Source organism: Phaseolus vulgaris, chromosome 6 (genome assembly GCF_000499845.2).
Source record: "Phaseolus vulgaris cultivar G19833 chromosome 6, P. vulgaris v2.0, whole genome shotgun sequence".
NCBI classification, from domain to species: Eukaryota; Viridiplantae; Streptophyta; class Magnoliopsida; order Fabales; family Fabaceae; genus Phaseolus; species Phaseolus vulgaris.
In genome coordinates this window covers 12,730,610-12,753,487 of record NC_023754.2, presented here as the reverse complement: position 1 = coordinate 12,753,487, position 22,878 = coordinate 12,730,610, and the positions used below count along the sequence as shown (strand labels likewise).

The window sequence follows — 22,878 nt, the reverse complement described above, 5'->3', positions numbered from 1 at the left end:
TTGAGTGTTTAGGCAGAGCTTCGTTAGGGTTTAAGTGTTTAGGCAGAGAGAGGGAAGAAACTTTCGTTTCCCAATAGTCAAACCAGATTTTCAAAAATAATTGGGAATAAAGTTTCGGTTACCAAGAATATTTTCAAAAATAATTGGGAATAATGAGGGAAGGAAAACTTGTTTTTATTCTGAAGGATAATTGTGACAGTTGAAAATGACATATTTTGAAAGATAATTGTGGCAGTTAGTCAAATGACGTATTATACTGAAATTTGTGACGGTTATTAATAACCGCCATATTAAAACCGCCACTTTTTACACGATTTTTTGTAGTGAGAGGTTATGCAGATTTGTGGTTAACTAGGAAGGCCAAGTCATTGCTTCATTTTGCTTTTTATAACTAGTTTTTGCAGCATAAGCCAATTTTGTGTGGTTATGTGAAGTAGTGCGTAGTTGGTGTAGATGGTTTTGTTATGTAACAACAGAAAAGGGGTTGTGGTTTATGGTTAGAATTGTTAGGAAGTGAGCTAGGTATATAATGCTTTGAAATAGGTAAGGCGTATAATGGGTTAGTGTTGTTTTGTTTGTTTTGAAAGCTCAGAATGTATGCTTTAGAAGTGTAAGCCTACACATGGTGAGGGCTTCCTGTTACTTGTATACGGGATGGGACACTCCTGAAGTATCTCTTTTTCATTCATTTAATATTTTGCTGATAAAAAAAAAATCCACTCTTAGCAAGTCAACCTAGTATTATTTGCAACAATAACTACTCTTAACTAAAATTTGAGTGTTTTTTAGAACACAACCACTTTTAACTAAATAATGGTTATACAAAGATAAATGATCTATAAGATTATATGGTTTTACTCATTAAGCAAAGAGGTAACATCTTTCAACGGATACAAAGATATACAATCTTCTAGTTTGGTAATGAACACAAACAATGTTCTTACGAAGCTTAGGGCATAAAAAAAGCTTTAAAGCTTTAAGCATTAAGATTGGTAGCATTTGGACAAATCTAGTTCTCTTGTATGTTTTCTTCAACCTGGAAGATTGCTTTATATAGAGCTTTGAAGAAAGTTATAATTTCAAATCATTTATTCTCGTTGAGAAACTTCAACTCAGAACTTAACCTTCAAGGTTAAATATGTCCATGCAAAGACGTACAGATGCATTTCGTGCATCATTAAATATTTATCTCTTTCTTAAGTAACATCCTAAAAATTAACATGACTTATCAAGCCTAAATCATAGAGCTTTCACTCAAATTGGAGTAAAGAAATAAACCATATGCGACAGATAACCTTTTCAAAGTTGACATCACTACAAGAAATTTGATTGTTACTTGTTGATAATTACCTACAAATTTGAATTCGTATGTAAATTAGAAGTTACATACGAATATTATGTACAAATTATTATTCATACATAAAATCGAGTTACAAACGAAATTTTTTGTATGTAACAATAAAGTAGTTTTGTGTCAACTATTCGTTGGTATAATCTGTACGCAATTTTTCCGCTTTGGGGTGAAACTCTTTTTGAAGGATATTATCGGAATAATTGAATTAGTAGGTAAATAAAGTCAAGCATTACATATAAATTTTACATATGAATTCCAATAATTGAATTATTAAAAAATAAATTTCCAAAACGTTAAGTTTAGATTAAAACTTCCAAAGTAGACAAAGGAATGGTTATTTGAAAATGGAAAGGGAGTTGGTGAAGGAGGAAGAGGAGCAGCGAGAGTGGTGTGCACTACAAGAAAAAATAGTTTTAACGAGGTTTTATTTTTACATTATCCAGGTTTAAAATATTTATTGAGTCATTTATCCAAGGTTGCAAAGAATAGTTATTTGAAAATGGAAAGGAAGTCGGCGAAGGAGGAAGAGGAGCAGTAGGAGTGGTGTGCACTACAAGAAAAAATAGTTTTAATGGGGTTTATTTTTACATTATCCAGGGTTAAAATCTCTATTGAGTCATTTATCCATGGTTGTAGTTTCCCCCGCTAAACCATCCCTGGGGAACGTGTTCCCCAGGGTTTTTTTAAATCTCAGGAAAAGTCTTTCAGAACCTTTGTTAAATACCATGGGTTTAAGAACCTTCGTAAAATACCATAGGTTTCAAACCTCTGTTAAATACCATGGGTTTAAGAACCTCCGTTAAATACTGATAGTTGTCATTTTGCTGTCAAATTAAATATGATTATAGCGTAGACCTATCTAACGCTAGAGAGATGATAGTATAACTGTGGTCAGATGACCCCAAGTCATCTCCCAACGAATCCAATAGTTGTCATTAGTAGATCGGTGTTTAGAATCTATCTGCAAGCAATAAAAGTTAGCAATAACAATAAAGATAAAAGGGGGTTGAGGTAGTTGTATAAAAGATATTAAAATAACAACTAAAAAGCGGTTGATCTCCAAGTTCTTCCATCATTGAATTCTTTCTCAATCCTCCAACAGAGCTAAACCAAATTGAATATGTGATAATCTAATTCAATTGAAGCTCATCAGTAAAGCATGTGTCTATTGGTTTAATGAATACCAATTTTGTTCCATGCGCATATACTCCATGGGAATGCTTATCTCCTCTCTCTTAAATCATGCGCCCAAGAAATTAATTAGAACAATGTGAACTAACAAAAAAACAAAGTTTAAGATAAGGAAGACTGTCAATCATGTGTTCAAGTACAACCTCTCACAAAAACTAGTTTTTCATAAGATTAGAATATTAAAACAACTGCTATAAAGAATTAAAAAATGAAACTTTTATTGACCAAACCTCAAAACTCAATGAAAAAATTACAAATCAATAAAAAAGGTTTAGCCTTCCATGTGAAGGCAAAACAAAAGAATTACAAAGAAGAAAAGAAAAGTAGGTCTATAATGTGTTTGCTCCTCTAAAATGCGATCTAAAAAGTTGCTTCTTCCTTCCTCTGAAGTCTCTTTTATAATCTTCTTTTCCTTGCACAAAATCAGATTAAAAATCTGCCTTATGATATTGTTTTACAAATATCAATTAAAAGAAGAATATTAATTAAAACAATGGATTTATTTATTATTATAGTCCAATAATTTTTTATTAAGGCTATTGAGTGTGAATAAATATATGTTCATCAAATACCATAAGTTTAAGAACCTCCGTAAAATACCATGAGTTTTAAAATTTCCGTAAAATGATTTGTCGTTTGAAATAACCTTCAATCTAATTTCCCACCATCTCTAACGATTCTTCTGACTTTTCTCTTCCACCATAGACACACTACTCTCCGACACAGGCTCAATAGTGGTTGACGAAAGTCCTAGCAAGGAATCACAATTCAGCCACACTTATGTCTATTATAGTTAAGGAGAAGAAACACTAAATAAGACACTATCTTCTTCTTACTCAAACATTGATTCTTCCATCACCTTACTACCCCAACTTGGGTCATAACACTACAAGAAAATCATTAAATAGAAACTAATTTTAGAGACAAACAATAATTAGTTGTTATAGTAACCAAATTAGAGACCATTTTGAAGACTAAAAAAAAATTTGGTTTCTAAATTAGTTTATATTATTGTTAAATGATTTCTAAATTGGTATCTAATTAGCTACCAAGGTTTTAACTACCAATTATTTAGATTCTAAATTTGTGGATAATAATGTATGAGTATATTTATGAATTTTGACAATCCATAAATAACAATTACTTACATTATATTTATCTACAAATTTTTCTAATAAATAATAATGATTTTTCTCATAGTGCATCAAATCAAACATGTCAAAATACTTTTTGGTGTAATACAAATTCAATGTACATTCAAGATAACTTTATGTATACATAAATTTTAAGAGACCTTCTTAGTATAATGTACATTCAAGATAACTTTATGTATACATAAATTTTAAGAATCTTCTTGGTATACGTGAAGATAAAAACACTCTTACAACATATAATAAGTAGATAAAATTGATCTGAACTATGACATTAGCTTAAAAGTCACCACTACAAGAAAATCATGAAATAGAAACCAATTTTTAGAGATCAAAATAATTAGTTGCAATAGTAACTAAATTAGAGACCATTTTAGAAACTAAATAAAAAATTGGTTTCTAAATTAGTTTCTATTATTGTTAAATAGTTTCTAAATTGGTATCTAATTAGCAACCAAGGTTTTAGAGACCAAATTTAGAAACTAAATAATTGGTAGTTAAAACTTTGGTTGTTAATTAGATATCAATTTAGAAACTATTTAACAATAATAGAAACTAATTTAGAAACCAATTTTTTATTTAGTTTCTAAAATTGTCTCTAATTTAGTTACTATTACAACTAATTATTTTGTTCTCAAAAAATTGATTTTTATTTCATGATTTTCTTGTAGTACACTTTCTAATTCATACACTTTTATGGGAAAAAAAAAATAAGAAACTGCTTCAAAATTTTAGAAAAAAAAGTAAAGGTTTTATATTTTAGAGAGATAAAATGTTTTAAATAAAATAATAATAAATTTGTTTTATATTGTATATAACCTTTAGAACTTTTAAATTTATAAACCTTTCTCTTTTAAATTTATAAAATCGGTCATATTATATATTTATATCAACTATACGTGTGAGTGTAATCATCATATATTTTAGCACTCATTACATTTGATTGAATTAATTGAGTGTGGTTTGATTATTTATATAATACATTATGTTTATTAAAAATTTATGGATCGATCATGTTATGTGTTTGGTATTTGTACACATCTAGGAGCATTTTTAGATGGAATAAGAGAAAATTTGGTGAGCCGTTTGAAATATGAGAAAGATAGGTAAAGAAGGCAGAAAAATAAAGTAACCCTAGCAAATTAAGTCAATTTTGTTTGGAAAAAAGCATGATAAAAACAAGAAAAGGCATATAATAGGCATGCATGCAAAGGCAAAAACTAATGTTATTACATATCACTCTTTGTTTAGCATTTCTATCTTAAGCAATTACCCATTTTGATGAAGCTTTTGACCTTTTGTCCAACACCAAATTGGAAGGGCCAAAGATGAAAATCATTGGTGCCATGAAATCCAACTTTTGTCGCATCTCTCTCCCCCTTTAAAAAACCATATTATCCACTGAACATTTTCAATTGCAGTTCCCAAAACTGCAATTACGACAACCACATTGGGGTTAAGGCCATAGTCATCACAGCCTGTGTTTGACAGATACGTTGACATACATATGAAGCAACCCTTTTTCCCATGAAAAGGTGATTTAAATACACATTTTTTTACACTCAGCATTCACACAATTCAAAATGGCTTCTTCTTCTTGCTGTGCTTCCGCTTCTCTTCTTGTTTCTGTCTTCTTGGCCATAACGACACTCGCGTTGGGTGGGAATTTCTACGAAGATTTTGACAATCTCTTTGGAGATGTAAGGGTTGACATAAAAGATGAAGGACAAAGCATGACCCTCACCATGGATGAATATTCTGGCTCAGGCATTGTGTCCAAGAATGAGTACTTGTTTGGACGATTCGACATGCAAATCAAGCTCGTACCAGGAAACTCTGCTGGAACTGTCACAGCCTTTTACGTAAGTCTTCCTCCACATTCATTGTTAATATCTTTTCTTTCCACCAAACCCTGCATCAACATAAGATTCTATTTTCAATAAACAACATTTCATTTTGTAGAAAGCATGATTGGTTTATGGCAAAGTTGTTGATATTTGTTTGATGTGCAGCTAAGTTCTCAAGGAGACAACCATGATGAGATAGATATAGAGTTCTTGGGAAATTTGACAGGAGACCCTTATCTGCTCTCAACCAATATATATGCAGATGGTGTTGGAGGTCGTGAGATGCAGTACTATCTTTGGTTCGATCCAACAGAGGACTTCCATACTTATTCCATTGATTGGAACCCTAATCGCATAGTGTAAGTAACAAACGGATCATTATTACTACACTAATCTCTTTTGTTTGTTCAAAATGAATCACAAAAAATGTTTTTGCTGTGATTTCAGAATCTTGGTGGATGACATTCCCATCAGGGTTATGCTGAATAGAGAAAGTATTGGTGTTCCTTTCCCAACAAGCAGACCCATGAGGCTTTACACAACTCTGTGGAATGGAGACTCTTGGGCAACAAGATGGGGAGCAGTGAAGCTGGATCTGTCAAATTCTCCATTCGTTGCAGGCTTCAGACATTTCAATTCCAATGCTTGCATTGCAAATGATCAAGATGGTGCTGCAGGATGCAAAGGTTTCAATGGTGGAAAAAGCACTGGTCTTAGTGAAGAGAAAAAGAATGAAATGCAAAGGGTTCTTTCCAAATGGGTGGTCTATGATTACTGTCAAGATTTAAGACGTTATGCACATGGTCTCCCATATGAATGCCGCAGGGAAAATCTCTTAGATCAAATTGAATAGACCTTGCATCAATCATGCATGTTGCATGCACCTCCACATGATTTCATCAATTCAAATGGACATTATATGAGGAAGGAAAACACATGGATTCATTATAAACACCTTTGGATACAAGTTACATAATTCTTTTAATAGAGAAACTCGAAAAATATTCTCAAAAACAATTCTACCTTGGATCCAAACAAATTCTATGAGGGAAGATGTTCTTGTTATATTGCATGTAAGGTGTATTGGAATTGCATGAAATGTTGTTAAGGGAATGGATTTGAAGCTATTTATATCCCGTTTCATGGAATTATGTATTCACAATGGTTTGTCTCTTTAATGTTTTTATTTTACCTTTTCTTATAAATTTATAGGTTCACAAGGCTTATTAATTAAATTTTGTTTAGACATTGACTGTTTCAATGTTTTTTCTTTCAAATTTCAACCACCCCAAAAAAGAAATAGTATATTTCAGAAAACAAAATTGATACTTTTTATACTCTCTTTTTTCAACAAAGAGTATTATATATCTATAATAAAATATTTGAAATATTTCAACCCATATATACTATAGGAGTTTATGTATTTAATTCTTTAATATATTAGTTATCACCTTGAATAAAAAGTATTTCCTCTTTTGGGAGAATCACACACAAAATATAAAAAAAAAATGTGATCATATAATACTTTCCTTTAATGGTGAGGATAACCATGATAATATACACAATTAGGTTACTCAGTTAAATAACATAGGAGTGAAACTTGGTAATTCTCTCAAGGACACATTGACATATCCAATGATGTAATATATAGGAGGTAATAAAAAAGTGATTGTTCATCAATTTAATTTAAACTTAAAAATTGAATGTAGAAAAAAAAGTAAAATTATATAATTGATGATAACATCCTATATGTATTTTTGAAAACTAAATTTTCTTCTAGATTGTACAATTCGAATCGTAATATGTTATGGATTGGACAATTTGGATGACACTTTCAAATCAGTTTTATCTTTCAAATTGTACAATCCAAAATATATATTACAGTAATGAGTGGTAAAGATTGGTATAAAAAAAATGAAAAATAAGCAAATGAAAAAAAAACTATATAAACATCACAAAACTTACATCAACCACCAATATTCACCACCATCGACCAGTATAAATTTTTTTTATCAGAAAAAAAAAGAAAGTAAAATTAATACAAATATTTTTTTCTAACACAAGATACAAAGGCTGCTCAAATATATAACCATATATACTACTAACATCTAAGAAAACCAAAATGCCACAGCTAAGCATATTTTTATCTGTAGTTTCAACACTACATAAAAAAAACCCCTTCACCCACCTATTCCTTCTGCAGCTTTTGGATATGAACACCGACCACCACAAGTAACTACAATCAACAATTACAAGCATCCAAGATTACTTGAAAATGAAGAACAAGTTACCACGCTCTCTACCAATACAAAAATCCTAACATATACTAAGAAGAGTAGGGTTGGAAATTAAAAAAAAAAATATATATATATATATATATATGGAAATGTAGGGAGAAGGGATGGAGATGCAGGTAGAATTTTCCAAATTAGATACATGCTGAAGTTACACAAAAACAAGCCCAACATGTACCAAAAGATGAAAAGTAGCTTCAAAGTCAATAATCAAAATTGACCTAACCTACAAATCATTAATAAAAAAAACTTATATATAACATTTGATGTGCACACAAAAGAAAACAATTGACATTTGACATACATTATATATCTATTCTTTTACTTTTATCATTTGTTAGTATGATGTATCAATGATAATATATATTCACATTTCCTGTAACAGAATTTAAATTTTTGTATACAGAAGTTATACCAATAGAGGCTAAACCATTTATGCATGACCTTCTATTCCAGCAACAACGACTCTTAACCTAAATTCAAGTAAGACTCTCACAAAACCCTCCAAATTTAGCGATAAGCCTCATCAATCTTCTCCCACTAAAGTTACTAAGAGAGTTAGAAAGAAAACCCACCAAGTTATCATTTATTTAATGATTATATATGAAAGTTAGTACAAGAGGATAACTTTAATTATCTTAAATATGTATACAAAGTTGAACGTAAGAAAGTCTTCTGTTGATGAAAACAAGTCTTACAATAAAGAAAAGTGATAAAAAGTTAATTAAATCAGAATTATTTTAAGTGAAAAATCATGTATATAGAAGCAATGTTTGAAGCACAATGATCTAAAATATATTTTAAAAAAAATCATTTGAGCAAGTATTTATGGATTGATGAAACATCACTTGTTCAATCATTATATATACTTTAAATCGTTACCACAATATGCTTCAAAGGATTAAAGCATACATGAACTCATTTTCATGCTTCACGCCTAAAAGTATACTTCACATGCAAGAACTTTGATTTTGTGCTTATTGCCTCTCACTAACTCATAAAATGATTACATTTAACGAATCCTATTAACGAGTAATGAAACTAAAGTTACTTTGATTAAATTGTGAAATTTCTCAAATTTTAGGTCTGAAAAACCCTTAGTTTTAGAGTACCAAAATAAACCCAAATTTTCGGTAAGATTTAACATTGTTATATAAAAGTTGACAGGAATAATTTTACACCAAAAAGTTAAAGAATCAAATCAGGTAAATATTAAATATAATTAGAGGACCAAACTCCTGTGATTAATTTTTTTTAATTTTAAATTAATAGTTTGCATTAATATTTTAACTAATATAAACAAACATTAATTAACAAAATTCTAAAAAACAATGTAAGGTGATGCATAATTTGTTTTTAAATTACTTATTCTAGTCATTCACAAATGTTATCAAACCAATAGAATAAAAAACAATTATCATTGGGAGGAGAGAATATGTTAAGTGAATTTCTCTTATAAAAAAAATAAAATATTTTATAATGAAATAAGTTGTTGGAGTAGAGAATTATAAAAGAAATTAAAATTTTTAATTAAAATTTAATTATTTAAAAATAAATTATTTAAAACTTCATTTAAGTAATAATTTGATATTATTTCATATTACACTGGTGTAAATAAAGCATGCTACAAGAATATATTAGATTGGTTAATTGATAATTAGAATAAATAAAAACGTGGTGTCATTTTTGTAAATATTTGATATCCAACTGGTGTAATATGTTTCTGAGAGTTAAAAAAAATTAAAAAAAAATAATTTAGCGTTAGACATATTACATCGATTGGTTGATCCAACCGGTGTAATATGTCTCGAGGTAAAAAATAAGTTTTTAAAAAAAGTTTGGCACTAGACATATTAAACGAATTGGTTAGTCCAACCGGTATAATAGGTTTCTCATAGATAAAAAAAAGTTTTAAAATAATTTTATTTTAATTTTAACTTATTATTTGTTTTACAAATTAAAGTATTTGCTTATATAGGTAATCAGTTTTATTATAATGTATATGGATGAAATGTATTATATTTTAAATTTTGTAATTGTTATATGCTGAACACTTTGGTATTGGGTTTGGAGGTGATCAACCCTCAGACATGTGTATTGTATTTTATAATATATTATATTTTAATTTTTTTTAATTATTGTTTTAATTGTTATATGGTGAACGCTTTGGTTTTGGGTTCGAGGGGATCGACCATCAATAATGTGTACCGTGTTTTATAATGTATTATGTTTGAAATATAATGTATTATATTTTAATTTTTTTTAAATTGTTATATGTTGAACGCTTTGGTATTGGGTCTAGGAGTGATAGACCCTCGAGAATGTGTATTGTGTTATATAATACATTGAATAAAAATTGAGAGACAATGATAGATAAGTTCTTCTATTGCGTAGTCATGGATCGAAGTTGGATAAATGTGAGTTGTATCACTAATGTGTATGAAAATGGTGTTGAAGAATTAGGATCGATTGTGAGTCCTAACCGATGTAATATGTGGATTGAATGTGACTCTGAAGCACATATTATACCAATTATGGCATACAACCGGTGTAATATGTTCCTTCTGGGTGCTATATTTTTTAATTATTTTACTCAAATTTTGACACATATTACACTGGTTTTTATAAACGGTGTAATATGTGATTGACATTTTACATCGTTAAAACCTATGTCAATAGAAGTATCGATATAATATGTCTTCTAGAACTAGTGTAATATGCATTATTTGCACTAGTGTTATCTCCTTTTTTTGTATTTTTTTCTTATTTTACTAATTTGAGGTTAAATCAATTTTGATGGAGATATTACTTATTTAAAAGGTTTTCTTAATCAATATTTATAAGATTGTTTTTTTACTAGGCTTGTTAGTATAAAGTCTAACGGATCCTTATTAATCTTGATTAAATGAAGTTAAACAACAAAGTGTAAGCAGAAATATGATTCGTCAGTAAGATGATAATTTGAAAATAAATCATGTGAAACACATAATGTTTTATCTGATAGACGATATAGCATGTGTGAGCCTCATTTGAAAAGCACAGTTTTTATTAAAAAATACACACATTTTCTAAGTTAACGTTGCACCTAACGAAATTCTTTGAGTTTATTTTGTATTGTAGAAAATGTTCTCATCTTCACGTCTATCCAACCGATTTTGCTTGTGTAAACATTGGAAAGACTATCTGTCACATGTGAATATAAGTTTTACTCCATTTTAGATGAAAGTTCTCTCACTAAGGCCTTATAATTTATTTTCACAATCAGAATGTTGTTTAAAGAATATACAAATATTAATGCCACATAAATTTTCATATCAATAGTCTTCCAAGTTAAAGAAAAATAACGAAGTGGTCAAAAGTCATCAAAATATTACAAATTTGTTGCTCAAAGTTTTTTATGCCCTTAATTTTAATTTCATAAGAATAATATATGTTCATATAACAAACTAATAGTGTTCTACCCTATATTCGTTAAAAGATATGTTTCTTTACCTAGTGAACAAAATCCTTATGATTTTTTTATTACTCTCTTTCTTTGTAAAACCTTTAATCAAAAGTAACTATATTTTCTATAGTATTTTAGATTATCTAAGATTATCTAGTGAGTAGTAATTATTGTTTTAAACAATATTCAAGGTTAAGTTATGAGTATTTATATTCCAAATAATAACTAAGAGTATATATGTTTTAAATAATACTTAAATTTTTAATGATAAATAATTATGTTCAAATAATAATTAAGTTGTTTTAATCAAGAGGGATTAAGATACAAATAAATACTCGCTCCCTTGTACATTTAAATTGTATTTCACATGACTAATTAAAGAAAAAAAAATATTCTGATAACATTGATTAATAAAATTTTAACCAATGTTCACTACTACATTTTTCTCAGTATCATTATTCAAAAACTTGATAAAAAAAATACAATAATTATGATTAATATCAACCAAAATTATTATTATCAATATGAACTAAAGATAATATTAATTAAGAAAAACTTATAAACTTTAATAAAAGAATAACATCCACCGAAAACTTCACTTAATATTATTTAATATTAAATCAATTTTGTGTTTAGTGGTAGTAAACTAAATATTCAATTCAAGTAAATCAAATAAAATTTAATAAACCTAAATTAATTTTCAAACATCAAACGAAAATTTTAAAAAAATATATTTTATAATTTTAATTGCTATATTTTTTCATATTATATTGTTTTTATTATTATTATTATTATTATTATTATTACTTCCAATATTTTTATTCAAATTTAGAATAAAGTATTCCATACTTTTTTAGATAACAATTTATGTTCATTAATGCAATATTTAAAATATTTTAAAATATAATTCTAAAAATAATATAATATTGTCATAGTTAAAAATAACCAATGTAAAATAATCTTGTAAAAGAAACATGTTATTACAGATAAAATAAATAATGTAATATAACACAAAATAAAACATTTTTTTCGGTGTCGGTATGTTATTTAATAAAAAGTAAAATAAAAAATTTCCACATCATGTTTAAGAAAATAATGAAGTTGTGTTTTGTAAGTAAATAACAGAATATCAAATTATTTCTTATATAAAAAACAAAAAATAATAATAAATATTGTAAAGACAACTAAAATAATTATAAAAAGTTAAAAATTAGAGCTTACTGAACACCATTTCAAAAAATATTTACAAACGTTACAAGCTACTACAAAATCGTGTTTACTCAACATTAGAAATAAAAGTCAAATAAACTTTTCAATTAAGTAAAAAAAACATAAACACTAATTAAAATCACTAGTGCATAGTCTTGATATATAAAAATGTCATTAATTCTGCAATAAAGAATGATTTTATCAAAACAATAATTTAAATATAAAAGTGTAAAAATGTAACAACAACAATAAGTGATTAAAATTAATCTTTATACTATTTCAATGTATAAAGTTAACAAAAGAAATTCTCTATACTCTACTTTTTTTTTAAATAATCATTATTAATTGAAGAATAGTTCATTTTAAAAAGTGTTAAAGAATATTAAAAAAATATTATTAATATAATTCCTATTATTATTAAAAAAAAAAGAGAATGAAGTTGAGTATGTCACCTTGAAGTGTCACCTAAGTTTTCGAAAACAGAAATAAAACACAGCAACCACGGCGGCACCTCCGGCAGCCACCAGCGGCCACATAAACCCTAATCCTTTCTTCTCTTCTTCATTTCCTCTTTCTCCGTTCCCTATCCTTTCAACAGCCTTCCCTTCCTCCAAATCTTTGATTCTCTGCTTTAGCGTTTCAATCTGTTTCTCTTTCTCGCCAACCTTTTCTCTCATCTCCTCCTCCACGCGAACTCTCTTGCTCTGCTCCTCGCTCTTCCGCACTTCCAGAACGCCGATCCTCCGCTCCAGATCGCGCACCTTCATCTCGCACTCTGCGTTCAGCTGCTTCAAAGTCTTCGTCTCTCTCTCCAGAAACACCAGCGTTCTCTCTTGATCCTCGAGCACGCTGCTCAGCGCCGCCGCCTCTGATCCAGCCTCCTCGGCAGCATTCACCTCTGACTCCAGCTCCTCCGCCTCTCGCCGCAGCGACTCGATCTCCTTCCTCAGGTCCTGGATCTCATCCTTCTTCGACGCATTATCGCGCTCCAGCGCCTCCATCTTCGACACGGCGCCGTTCGCGATATCCATCGCGGTGGTAGAAAGTAAATCGAGGAGATTCAGATCGGTGTGAAGAGTGCTCGTGATTTCTCGGTGGCGAAAGGGAGGAGCGAGGGGAACAGTGGAAAGTAGTGCGAGAGAAACGATGACGAGGTCTCGAGGACGAGCATTTTCCGAGAAATTTTGGGAGGATTTTCGGGGAAAGGGAGAAGAGAATGCAACTTTCGCGCGCTTAGAGTTTCATTCTGTTATGCTTTTCTTTTTCCCTCGTGAAATGTTGGATTTAAACGTCAAAAACCTTATCTAGCTGAAACTTTATTTAATTAACTTTTATAGAAAAATAAAAATAAAAACTCTTTTAAGGTTAAATTAATTTATTATAAGTTAAACATCAATTTTTATAGAAATTTAATGACATTTTATTTAGGAAACATTGGGTGTAAGAAAAATAAGATATTCCAGAAACTAACAAATAAAATTTAGTAAAAAATATTTACATAAATTTCCTCTTAATTATTTGATACATTAAATAATTTAATGAACATAACATGCTATTTTTTATATTGCAAAATTTCATTTTAACTTACAAAGGTTATATGTCACCTCATGAGAACTATTTTTTATAAAATTTTACCAAAATTCATTTATGAGAAACATTGTTTACTATTTTTTTTTAAACTAAATCAAATGTAATAAACATGTCCAATTTAAAATTAAAAGAAAAACTAAATCAAATATATTCTATCAAATGCCTCCTTAAATATTGAATTAATCTCAATTTCACACATTCTCATGACTCCCTTAGTAAATTGTCTTCTATTTTAGTAATTTTGACTTTACTTCTCGTTAAATATTTTACTTTTCCTATGATTTTTCTAAAACCTAAAATCACTATTTTAATTCTCGACTTTATTTTAAATTAAATTGAAAATTTTAAAGATCTTGTAATGACTCACTATCGTAAAACTAGTGTCACCGTTGGAGTACACTATCGTTTATTAAACACAAACAATAATTGACCCATGACAACATAGACCAAAATAAATAATTTAATTTTTTCAAGAGTGAAAAATTAAAGACCAAAAAACAAATCTTGTTCATTTAAGTTGTTTATATTTTTTATTCTCATCAAAGCCAATATTTGTTGAGGTATATGAGATGCTAGTTTTGTGAAATCCAATTAGTCCATTTAGAAGTACAAACACTCCAGATATTTGTTTCAAGGATGTGTCTTCACTGCACACACCAAAACTGAGGTTGTGGGGATTAACTTATAATACAGGTCTAAATTTCTTTATCAAAAGTCTCTAGATAGCATAGTTGTAACCAAAATTCATACCTTTATAGAACAGAGAAAGCTAACACTTTTTTAGGGAAGAACTCCCTCTAAGCTCCCTCACTCCCATTTTATACAAACCATCACCAAGACAACAGCTCTCTTGTCCTAAAAATGTCCTTTTTCTGCAGAGATTTCCTCCCCCCCTGGTCAAATTATTCACAAGAAAAACACCCTTCTTCTAGAACATTCTTGTCATACCATACTGAACAGGACCTACCTTTCTATGAGCAGGGGCACCAGCTGCAGCACTGTTTCCACCATATGTCTTTGGCTGCAACAAGTTTGTATCTATGACTATTTGATCACCTTGCTCTAACTTGTTAACTCCTGCCCTTGTCATAAAAAAGGGATTTGTATCAATATTAATAGCTATCTCAGGTGCCATCTTGGGATTAACTCCAACTTGTTCTTGTGGATGTGTTGCTTGCGAAGGCACACTCTTGCCAGCTTCTGTTGCTGCCCTTTCTTGGTTTCCACTGCTAGATCTCTGATGATAATAGTAAGCTGGGGGAACAGGTTGAGTAGGAAGCACAGAACCTCTGATAAACGACCTAGGATTATAAGAATCCTTGACAATGTCATCGAAGTCGTATGGAACAACTGGCCCCACAACTTTACCAGGTTTTGCTGGAAAAGAAAAAGAGATTATTAGGCCTTGTTTGTTTATTGTTTCAAAAAAGGGTTTTCGATTTTCTATAATATAGTAACAAAAGGTGGCTCCTAGAAGATGATACTGCATTGAAGGATGAGAAAACATTCATCAGTTCTTTCCAAATTTTGGCTTAAAAAAAATACACTTGTTCCGAAAACAAATTTCAAAACTAAACAAATTTTGGATAAGGAATTGATTGCTGAATAATGTGAAATTAATTGCTGAATAATGTGAAATGGTTTCAAAACACAAAAGGTAGAAGGGAATCAAACATTCCCTTAATTATTAATCAATGATTATGCATGTAAACTTAACAGATAACAATGATAACAACCCCATACCTAGTGGAATTCTTTGTGGTCCCTGCATTGACCTTGGCACTAGAATTTTTGCATCTCTGGAATTCCTGTTGCATTCCTCAGCAGTTGGTCGGTTTTTGCTGGCAGCAATGTTTGTTTGATCTTTTGGGTGTATTGTATTTGAATGTACAATGGTTGACCTGTCAATAAGTCAAAAGCAAGAGAATATAATCAAACATATTATGGTCTCCTTAAAATCAACATGAATCATACAAATTATTAATAGTTCCTCCATTCCCTTTTAATTGTCATACTTTTGAACGATTTTTGTTTCTATATATATATATATATATATATATATATATATATGTTGTTTTTAAAGTTCAAGATAATACTAATTAAATTTTTTTTCAATTATATCCATATTATCCACCTAATCTTTAATTAATTTAAATATATGTATTTATTGTGAAGTAGAAATGAAAATGTTAAAATAGCAAACCTTATAATTATTTTATTGGGATCAAGAAAGCTTATTACATATCTTGGTTTCTACATAAAAACCTTAAGAGACAGATAAAAAAGAAAAGATATTAGAATGGGAGAAATGCAGCATGGAGTTGTTGAGGTTGATTTTGGTCTACCAAATTGTCATTGCTGCACATTATGCTAAGATATTGAAAGAGCAGCTAAATACTAAGGTTGGGAAGTTACTTCAACAAGAAGTGCTTGTCAGCTATAAATTACCATACTATAGACCACTCTGACTTCATAAAAAATGTTAGCAGGCCTGAACAAAGGATCAGCAACTCCTAGTTGTTGCCATTTTTGGTACTTTACTTTTAAAAGGAGAGTCAGTCACATCTTTGTAAAAAAACACCATTCTCTTGTCAACAATTGTTACTTTGCTATTGTAACAAAAACCAATAAAATGGATAAAATCTACTTTTGCATGTCTCTATTTGATAGATCATGGCTAAAATCAAATTAGTGATTTATATTATAGGACTTTCAATCTTGTGATTAGCATCTTAACATATGCATAATATAATAAAAAGTAACCACTGCAATTTGAATGTATCAAATGTCACAAGAAATCCAATGAGCAACTGAATTTATGAATCAGAAATATTACCTTGGAAGAGAAACGTGCTTTCTTTCAAGTGGCAAAACATGACCATTAATACCATTTTCCTCCAGATGAGCAAACTGCTTTCTGAATTGATCAACGGCACTGTAAAGAATTGCACCAAAAAAGTAAACTACGATGAAATTGAAATTCGAAATTGACAATTATCAAGATGGCAAAAAAGATAACATGGATAAACAGTTGGAAACCAATTACTAAAACAAAAACCTTGGATAAAGAAAGTTAGTTCTCTCAGTTCCATTCATGTAGTCTTTCAATAGTTGAGGATGATACTCTAGAATCTCATGGAAAATCAGTTCTCGAATTTCATCCTTTGTGACTCTTCGTCTTTCAAATTCAAATTCCATTTTTGTGATAGGCTGGCAAGATGGCTCCTTCTCAACTTTTGCCAGCCCCTTGAAGTAAGGATCAGCCAACGCCTGAACACACAAAAATATTTAAGAAACATTAAGCACGACTGTCAAGATACCACATTATAGATTGTTATTCACTGTTATGATTCATTATATATTTTATTGTCCACATTATAGATACCACATTTCAATACACATACATAAACAGTAGAGCACAATGTAACAAACAAACCTCTTCGGCGGTAGGCCGGTCTTTTGGATCAAAGGCCAACAACTTTTCCAGTAGTCTCAGTGCTAAAGGGTCAGCATTGGAAAACTTTTGAGCAAATGACACAGGCTGTTTTTTCCTCATGCTAGTTAGGTATCTCCTTGCTTTCTCATTGCGGACCTGCATCCATCACAAAAAATGGTTACAAGCTGGCTTTGGTAACTTTTGGTTCAGAACTAAGCTACGCAACTTGAATGGTTCTTCTACAGTTGAAGAAAATATTTACCCGTGATATAGTATCCAGTGAAGGTGTCCCAAGCAGATCTGTCATCAGGTCCAATTGGTGTACTACATTTTTCCCAGGAAAAAGTGGCTTTCCCGTTAGTACTTCAGCAAAGATACAACCTATACTCCATATATCAATTGCTGGTGTATACTGCATCAAAATTTACTAAAAATTTAGACCTACAAAATATGAACCTAGAAATGGTACCACTGTGGTGTATCATTTTGCAACCAAATAAAATAAAAAGTTCAGAATGGACTATTTAACAACAGCCACTATTCACATAAATAGATGTTTTCCCTTAAAGCTATACAAGAAATAGTGTCCCATGTTTACTATGCTTCGTAAGTTTATAATGTGCGAGAAACATATGGATATATCTCTACTTGTAAATGTAAGTAATTTGCTTCCAGTCCACTCACAAGATACACCACATATATGCTAAACCGTATATTGCTACTATCGATAATTATGATTCTTGACAAAAAACAAATACCAATGACGTACAAAAACTACCGGTACAGAGAAACACAATTAGCTTCACACAGAGTAAAAATAATTTATTATCGAACACCAAAATGTTAGTTCAATGTATCACAAATTTCCTTCACAAAGACAATGGTATTGCAGTCAAAACTGAAGTGTTGGTTTGATGGCAGATAAAAAATACCAGAAACATATGTAACTTACAGACTGATAGCAAAAAGAACAGATTGGCCTTCAGTCCTAGGTCATGTGGTTAGCTAATTGATGGAAAAGGAGATAAAAGAATGAATGTTTGATGACGGCATGGTAAGTCGACACTCAGTACATTACTTTGTCTCTCACTTTTTTAATGTCTAGAGAAATCTGGAAAATCCATACCTTTGAGTAAAATGATCCACATAGCTCTGGAGCTCTATACCACCTTGTAGCAACATAATCCTACAGACAAATGCATTAAACAAGGAAAAAGAAAATTCATTCTCTTCCCTCCCAAATAACAACAAAAATGAAAACAAGAAAAGCTTAAATAAATTAAAATATATGAAGGAAGCAAACGATGCAAATGTTCAGAAAAAATACCGTCCAAAATATAGTTGTTGGTGTGTCACTGAAGGCAACTCTAGCTAACCCAAAATCACAGATTTTAAGCTTACAGTTTGCATTTGCCAATATATTCTTTGGCTTCAAATCTCGATGAAAGACATTTGCTGCATTATACAAGTTAAGAATTAGATACCCAATATTGACATCAGTGCTAACATACTTGTTAAGAAATAGACAAATGTTAGACCCTCCCCTTAACGAAGGTCTCACATTTTGACAAATACTTAAGGTATGCAATTTTAAGAGGATTCAAGGGGGAAGTGAAAATAAAAAAGGAAACCAAAGCAACTGATAAAGATAATGTGCACAATTCTAACATCACTATTGGTTGGAATGCTTGAAAAGCATTCAGTTTCAGATACAACTTCTGAAAGTAGAAGGCACACGTTATAGGCATTAGCCACACAATGTGCATTCACATATACAAGTAACTAAAACATAGCAATGTTTACCAGTATGAATGAACTTGAGTGCTCGAAGTAATTGATAAAGAAAAAATTGATAGTGTTCTTTTGTCAAGTCATCATTGGCTTTAATGACTTGATGAAGATCAGACTCCATGAGCTCAAAAACAACATAAATATCTTTAAAGTCCTTCCATGATGGAGGCAGGATAATGTGTTTTATTTCTACAATATCAGGATGTCGAAGAAGTCTGAGCAGCTTTATCTCACGGAGAATTCGAGCAGCATCAGATGTATGCTCGAAGATATCATGAATCTTCTTAATTGCCACTTTTTCTCCACTGAGAGTGTCAATGGCTGAACAGACAACACCATAGCTACCCTTTCCAATGACTTCTTGAATCTTGTACTGGTTGGCATCACCATATTCAGAGAAAAAGTCCATCTCTGTAACTTATGAGCAAAATCCAGAAAGTTAGACTTTGAAAGTCTGAAAACATTCGCAAATCAAACTAAAGCAACAAAGTAAAAGCAAAAACTTCAATATAGATAGAAATTAAAATAAAAAACATGTTTTCCTTCTCACGGATAAATTAACATACAGAATAAAAAGATTGTTTTATATTAGAAAATTCATATCATGGAATTACCATAGTATCAAAAAGTGTTATAATCTCAAAAACAGTTAGATTTTGTCTCCAAGAATATGATCATTTTCACACACATTGGAATAACACAGCCAAACTAACCTATATATATTAAACACAAAAACATGCATTGCTTCGATCTATGTTTTTAAAATTGAACTGGTAATTGCTGGTTCAAGGTATTGTTCAACTGGGATTGAACAAGTATTAATAAAATTATTTTAATAAAAAAATACAGAAACAAATATTAAAAAATATATAATATCATAATTTTATGATGCTAAAAACTAAAATAAAACACAAACTTATATAACATTTAAAATACATGTAAAAGTTTAAATAAACTATGTGTATCACGTTTAAATTGACATTTTAATAATATACATCAAAATTTATTAATAAAATAAGTTTATATGTAGACTAAAAAAGAAAATTACTTATGCCCTTCAATATCAAATACATATTTCTACATTATGTCACCACTTATTGTTCAAAATCAAATACATATTTACATGGAAGCAAATCAAGATTTTCTATTTTCTTTCAATTCAACAGGGATGTACACACTGATTCTGCAAGATCAAGCATCAACACATAAAATCCACATGCGTTCACCGACTCCAAATCTCAAGTGTTTATACACTTTATTAAACATAATTAATTATTCAAAAATAAATGAAACTCATTCCATAAAATCTGTAAAAGAAGGAATGCAGGCACAGAGAAAATAGAATAAACTAGAATCCTAACAAAACAAAAATAAATAGTAGACAAAATCCTATCCGATTAGGTCAAACTTGTAAGCATGTAAACCAGGGAATGCCATTTGGTACTGACACCAACTTGACAAGGCTCAACTCAACAAGTGTGGAAAGAGAAAATCAAAATATTATGGGTCAATAAAAAAGCAATCTAATTCGTTTAAAAAGCAAGTAAATTTCACCAAACCCTCCGAAAAATGTTGAAAAAAAAAGATCTTGCGGTGCCAACCAAATCATGTGTTAGAAACATTCTAGAGAAAGAGAAACCAAATCATGGATGGACTCTAAGGAGACATGCTATATTGAAAAATTCTCAGCATAAACCATTCATTCACCAACACAACCATGGACTCACCACACTAAAAAAATTTCTCTCTCACACAACATTCAGATTAAACAAAAGCACACAAAATCAATCATTTTTCCCCAATCCCAATTACACAATTACAACGCCAATCAGCACAAATACACACCACACAATAAAAACTCCACCTTTTTCCAGTGTTCTCGCTGCATTTTCCCCTGACACCCAAAAATTCTCCAAAACATACCTATAGAGTGAAGATCAAGCCCAAACTGAACAAAATCAGGTCTCAAATTCACCTCCCTCAAAACATAAAATTTCTCACACCCTTTTCCTCACCCACATTTGCCCCACCTACCCCTGCTCATTATCACAAACCCACAACAGTGCCAGCTTATTCTCCCTTCCCCCAAACCCTTCTTCACCAAACATAGAACCCAATTGAGATCCCACATGCACCTTCCCTTTCCAAAACCACCAAACTGCAAATCCAGAAACCACCGTCTATCATACACTCCACCCCACCAGCAAAAGCACTCTCTTTTCCACACAAAAATCCACCTTTCAGTTACCCTCAACCAAAAAACCACAATTTGTTACACCCCACAAAGCCAAACCAGAAGAACAACAACAGAAAGCAGGTGCATAAGATATGCGTACACCGACAAAGAGAGAGAGAGAGAGAGAAAAAAAATGGAAATTTCTTTTAGAACTTTGAGGCTTAAATCTAGTTGATGCCTTTAGTATATCTTATCCGTAACATATATGGAGAGATACGTACCTGAATACACAAAAATACACATACGAGTGTGCTATTGTTAATTGTTATATACAAATTTTACAAAACAGAGGCTGTGTAATGGGGAAAAGGTGGAGGGTAATTTAGTAAATTTGTGTGGCACAGGGAGATTCTCTTACCCTTTTATGGAATTATTGTTACGTCTCCCTTTGCGACCTACAGGTGGCATGTTGGGCAGGTCCAGGACACGTGGCGGGTTTTCAGTGGCTTGTGGTTGTAAGTTGAGTGCCAGGTGGCGGTAATTTTTTGTGTAGTGTGTCATTATTAGGAGTTTAAATTCTCTATTAAATTTTTTTATGTTATTGTTCTCTTCAAAATAAATAATGCATTAAAATTCAGTAAAGAATTTAAATTTGGTTATCTTAATATTGTTTGCTTTTTCTTGAAGTAGTGTGGAAAAATTAGCATGAAAATGTGGTGGTATTCACTTTGAATAAAAAAAAATTATTTGATTTATGTAATATATTCTAACTAATAGTTGAAAATTCTTAGAATATTTAAAATATTTTTTTTCATGAATTTTTCTTCATGAGCATAATTAAATTAATGAATATCCCATTAGTGAACTTTACAATAAATCATGAATATAATACAGAAGTTGACACTACAAATTATCATTGATTTTATACAGATGTTTACAATTATATTAACAAAGATATATATCTTCATTTACTTCTTTTATAAATAAATAAAGGTAAGGTGATGCCTTTCAAATAAAACAAATTAGCATAATTGTTTTATAATTATTATACAAAAGGGTAAAAGGAGAATTTTAAGAATTTAAATTCAAGTCATCTTTGAGATTTTAATCAAACATTTATTCACTTGTGTAATAGTATATATTTCTATAACAACTTGTCTAGTATTTTACAAAGAAAGTATTAAATGAAAAATAAATATATTTAATATGTTGGGAAATTTAACAGTATTTAATGATTTTTTAATTTAATTTTAAGAGAATTAGTAAAAAGATTTTTCAGGAAGTTTATAATTAATATATTACAATAAATTCAAATCGCATACGGATAATTCATAATTATGGTCATAGTCAAACTTGTTAAATTAAAATAAAATAAAGGGAAGCTATTTTATGTT

The 22,878-nt window shown here is 30.2% G+C and overlaps 3 protein-coding genes across 7 annotated transcripts; 1 reads left to right on the top strand and 2 right to left on the bottom strand.

The window, feature by feature from the left end:
* The first annotated feature begins 5,011 nt into the window (after window positions 1-5,011).
* LOC137833043 (xyloglucan endotransglucosylase protein 1-like) lies at window positions 5,012-6,691 on the top strand. The gene is made up of 3 exons (XM_068641432.1): window positions 5,012-5,558; window positions 5,709-5,902; window positions 5,991-6,691. Exons 1-3 carry the CDS (start codon window positions 5,280-5,282, stop codon window positions 6,394-6,396), a joined length of 879 nt encoding a protein of 292 aa, XP_068497533.1. The 5' UTR covers window positions 5,012-5,279; the 3' UTR covers window positions 6,397-6,691.
* Window positions 6,692-12,832: 6,141 nt separating this feature from the next.
* LOC137833042 (peroxisomal and mitochondrial division factor 2-like) lies at window positions 12,833-13,783 on the bottom strand. The gene has a single exon (XM_068641431.1). The coding sequence runs from the start codon at window positions 13,520-13,522 to the stop codon at window positions 12,953-12,955; it is 570 nt and encodes a 189-aa protein (XP_068497532.1). The 5' UTR covers window positions 13,523-13,783; the 3' UTR covers window positions 12,833-12,952.
* Window positions 13,784-14,705: 922 nt separating this feature from the next.
* Window positions 14,706-21,783, bottom strand: LOC137831136 (mitogen-activated protein kinase 20-like). Of its 5 annotated transcripts, none has more exons than XM_068638687.1 (10): window positions 21,232-21,783; window positions 19,321-19,725; window positions 18,845-18,972; window positions 18,644-18,703; window positions 17,780-17,929; window positions 17,518-17,673; window positions 17,140-17,351; window positions 16,918-17,016; window positions 15,825-15,982; window positions 14,706-15,458 (listed from the first exon to the last, which is right to left on the bottom strand). In XM_068638687.1, the coding sequence occupies exons 2-10, from the start codon at window positions 19,715-19,717 to the stop codon at window positions 15,010-15,012; spliced, it is 1,809 nt and encodes a 602-aa protein (XP_068494788.1). In that variant the 5' UTR covers window positions 19,718-19,725; window positions 21,232-21,783; the 3' UTR covers window positions 14,706-15,009. The 5 variants fall into 5 exon arrangements, with proteins under 5 accessions (XP_068494788.1, XP_068494786.1, XP_068494785.1 ...); XM_068638685.1 differs by having other exon boundaries at window positions 19,321-19,719; window positions 21,232-21,775; XM_068638684.1 differs by having other exon boundaries at window positions 19,321-19,719; window positions 21,173-21,771.
* Window positions 21,784-22,878: the final 1,095 nt, after the last annotated feature.

What these genes read in the sequence shown, in the direction of transcription:
- LOC137833042 (XM_068641431.1), bottom strand. Translation starts at nt 13,522, where the DNA reads ATGGATATCGCGAACGGCGCCGTGTCGAAGATGGAGGCGCTGGAGCGC.
- LOC137831136 (XM_068638683.1), bottom strand. Translation starts at nt 21,229, where the DNA reads ATGTTTTGGAGAATTTTTGGGTGTCAGGGGAAAATGCAGCGAGAACAC. An exon ending in GGTGGAGTTTTTATTGTGTG is followed by an intron (nt 19,726 to 21,153) that starts GTGTGTATTTGT and finishes TTTGCTCATAAG; the next exon opens with TTACAGAGATGGACTTTTTC. An exon ending in GTGGATCATTTTACTCAAAG is followed by an intron (nt 17,930 to 18,643) that starts GTATGGATTTTC and finishes ATTTTGATGCAG; the next exon opens with TATACACCAGCAATTGATAT.
- LOC137833043 (XM_068641432.1), top strand. Translation starts at nt 5,280, where the DNA reads ATGGCTTCTTCTTCTTGCTGTGCTTCCGCTTCTCTTCTTGTTTCTGTC. An exon ending in GAACTGTCACAGCCTTTTAC is followed by an intron (nt 5,559 to 5,708) that starts GTAAGTCTTCCT and finishes TTTGATGTGCAG; the next exon opens with CTAAGTTCTCAAGGAGACAA. An exon ending in TGGAACCCTAATCGCATAGT is followed by an intron (nt 5,903 to 5,990) that starts GTAAGTAACAAA and finishes CTGTGATTTCAG; the next exon opens with AATCTTGGTGGATGACATTC.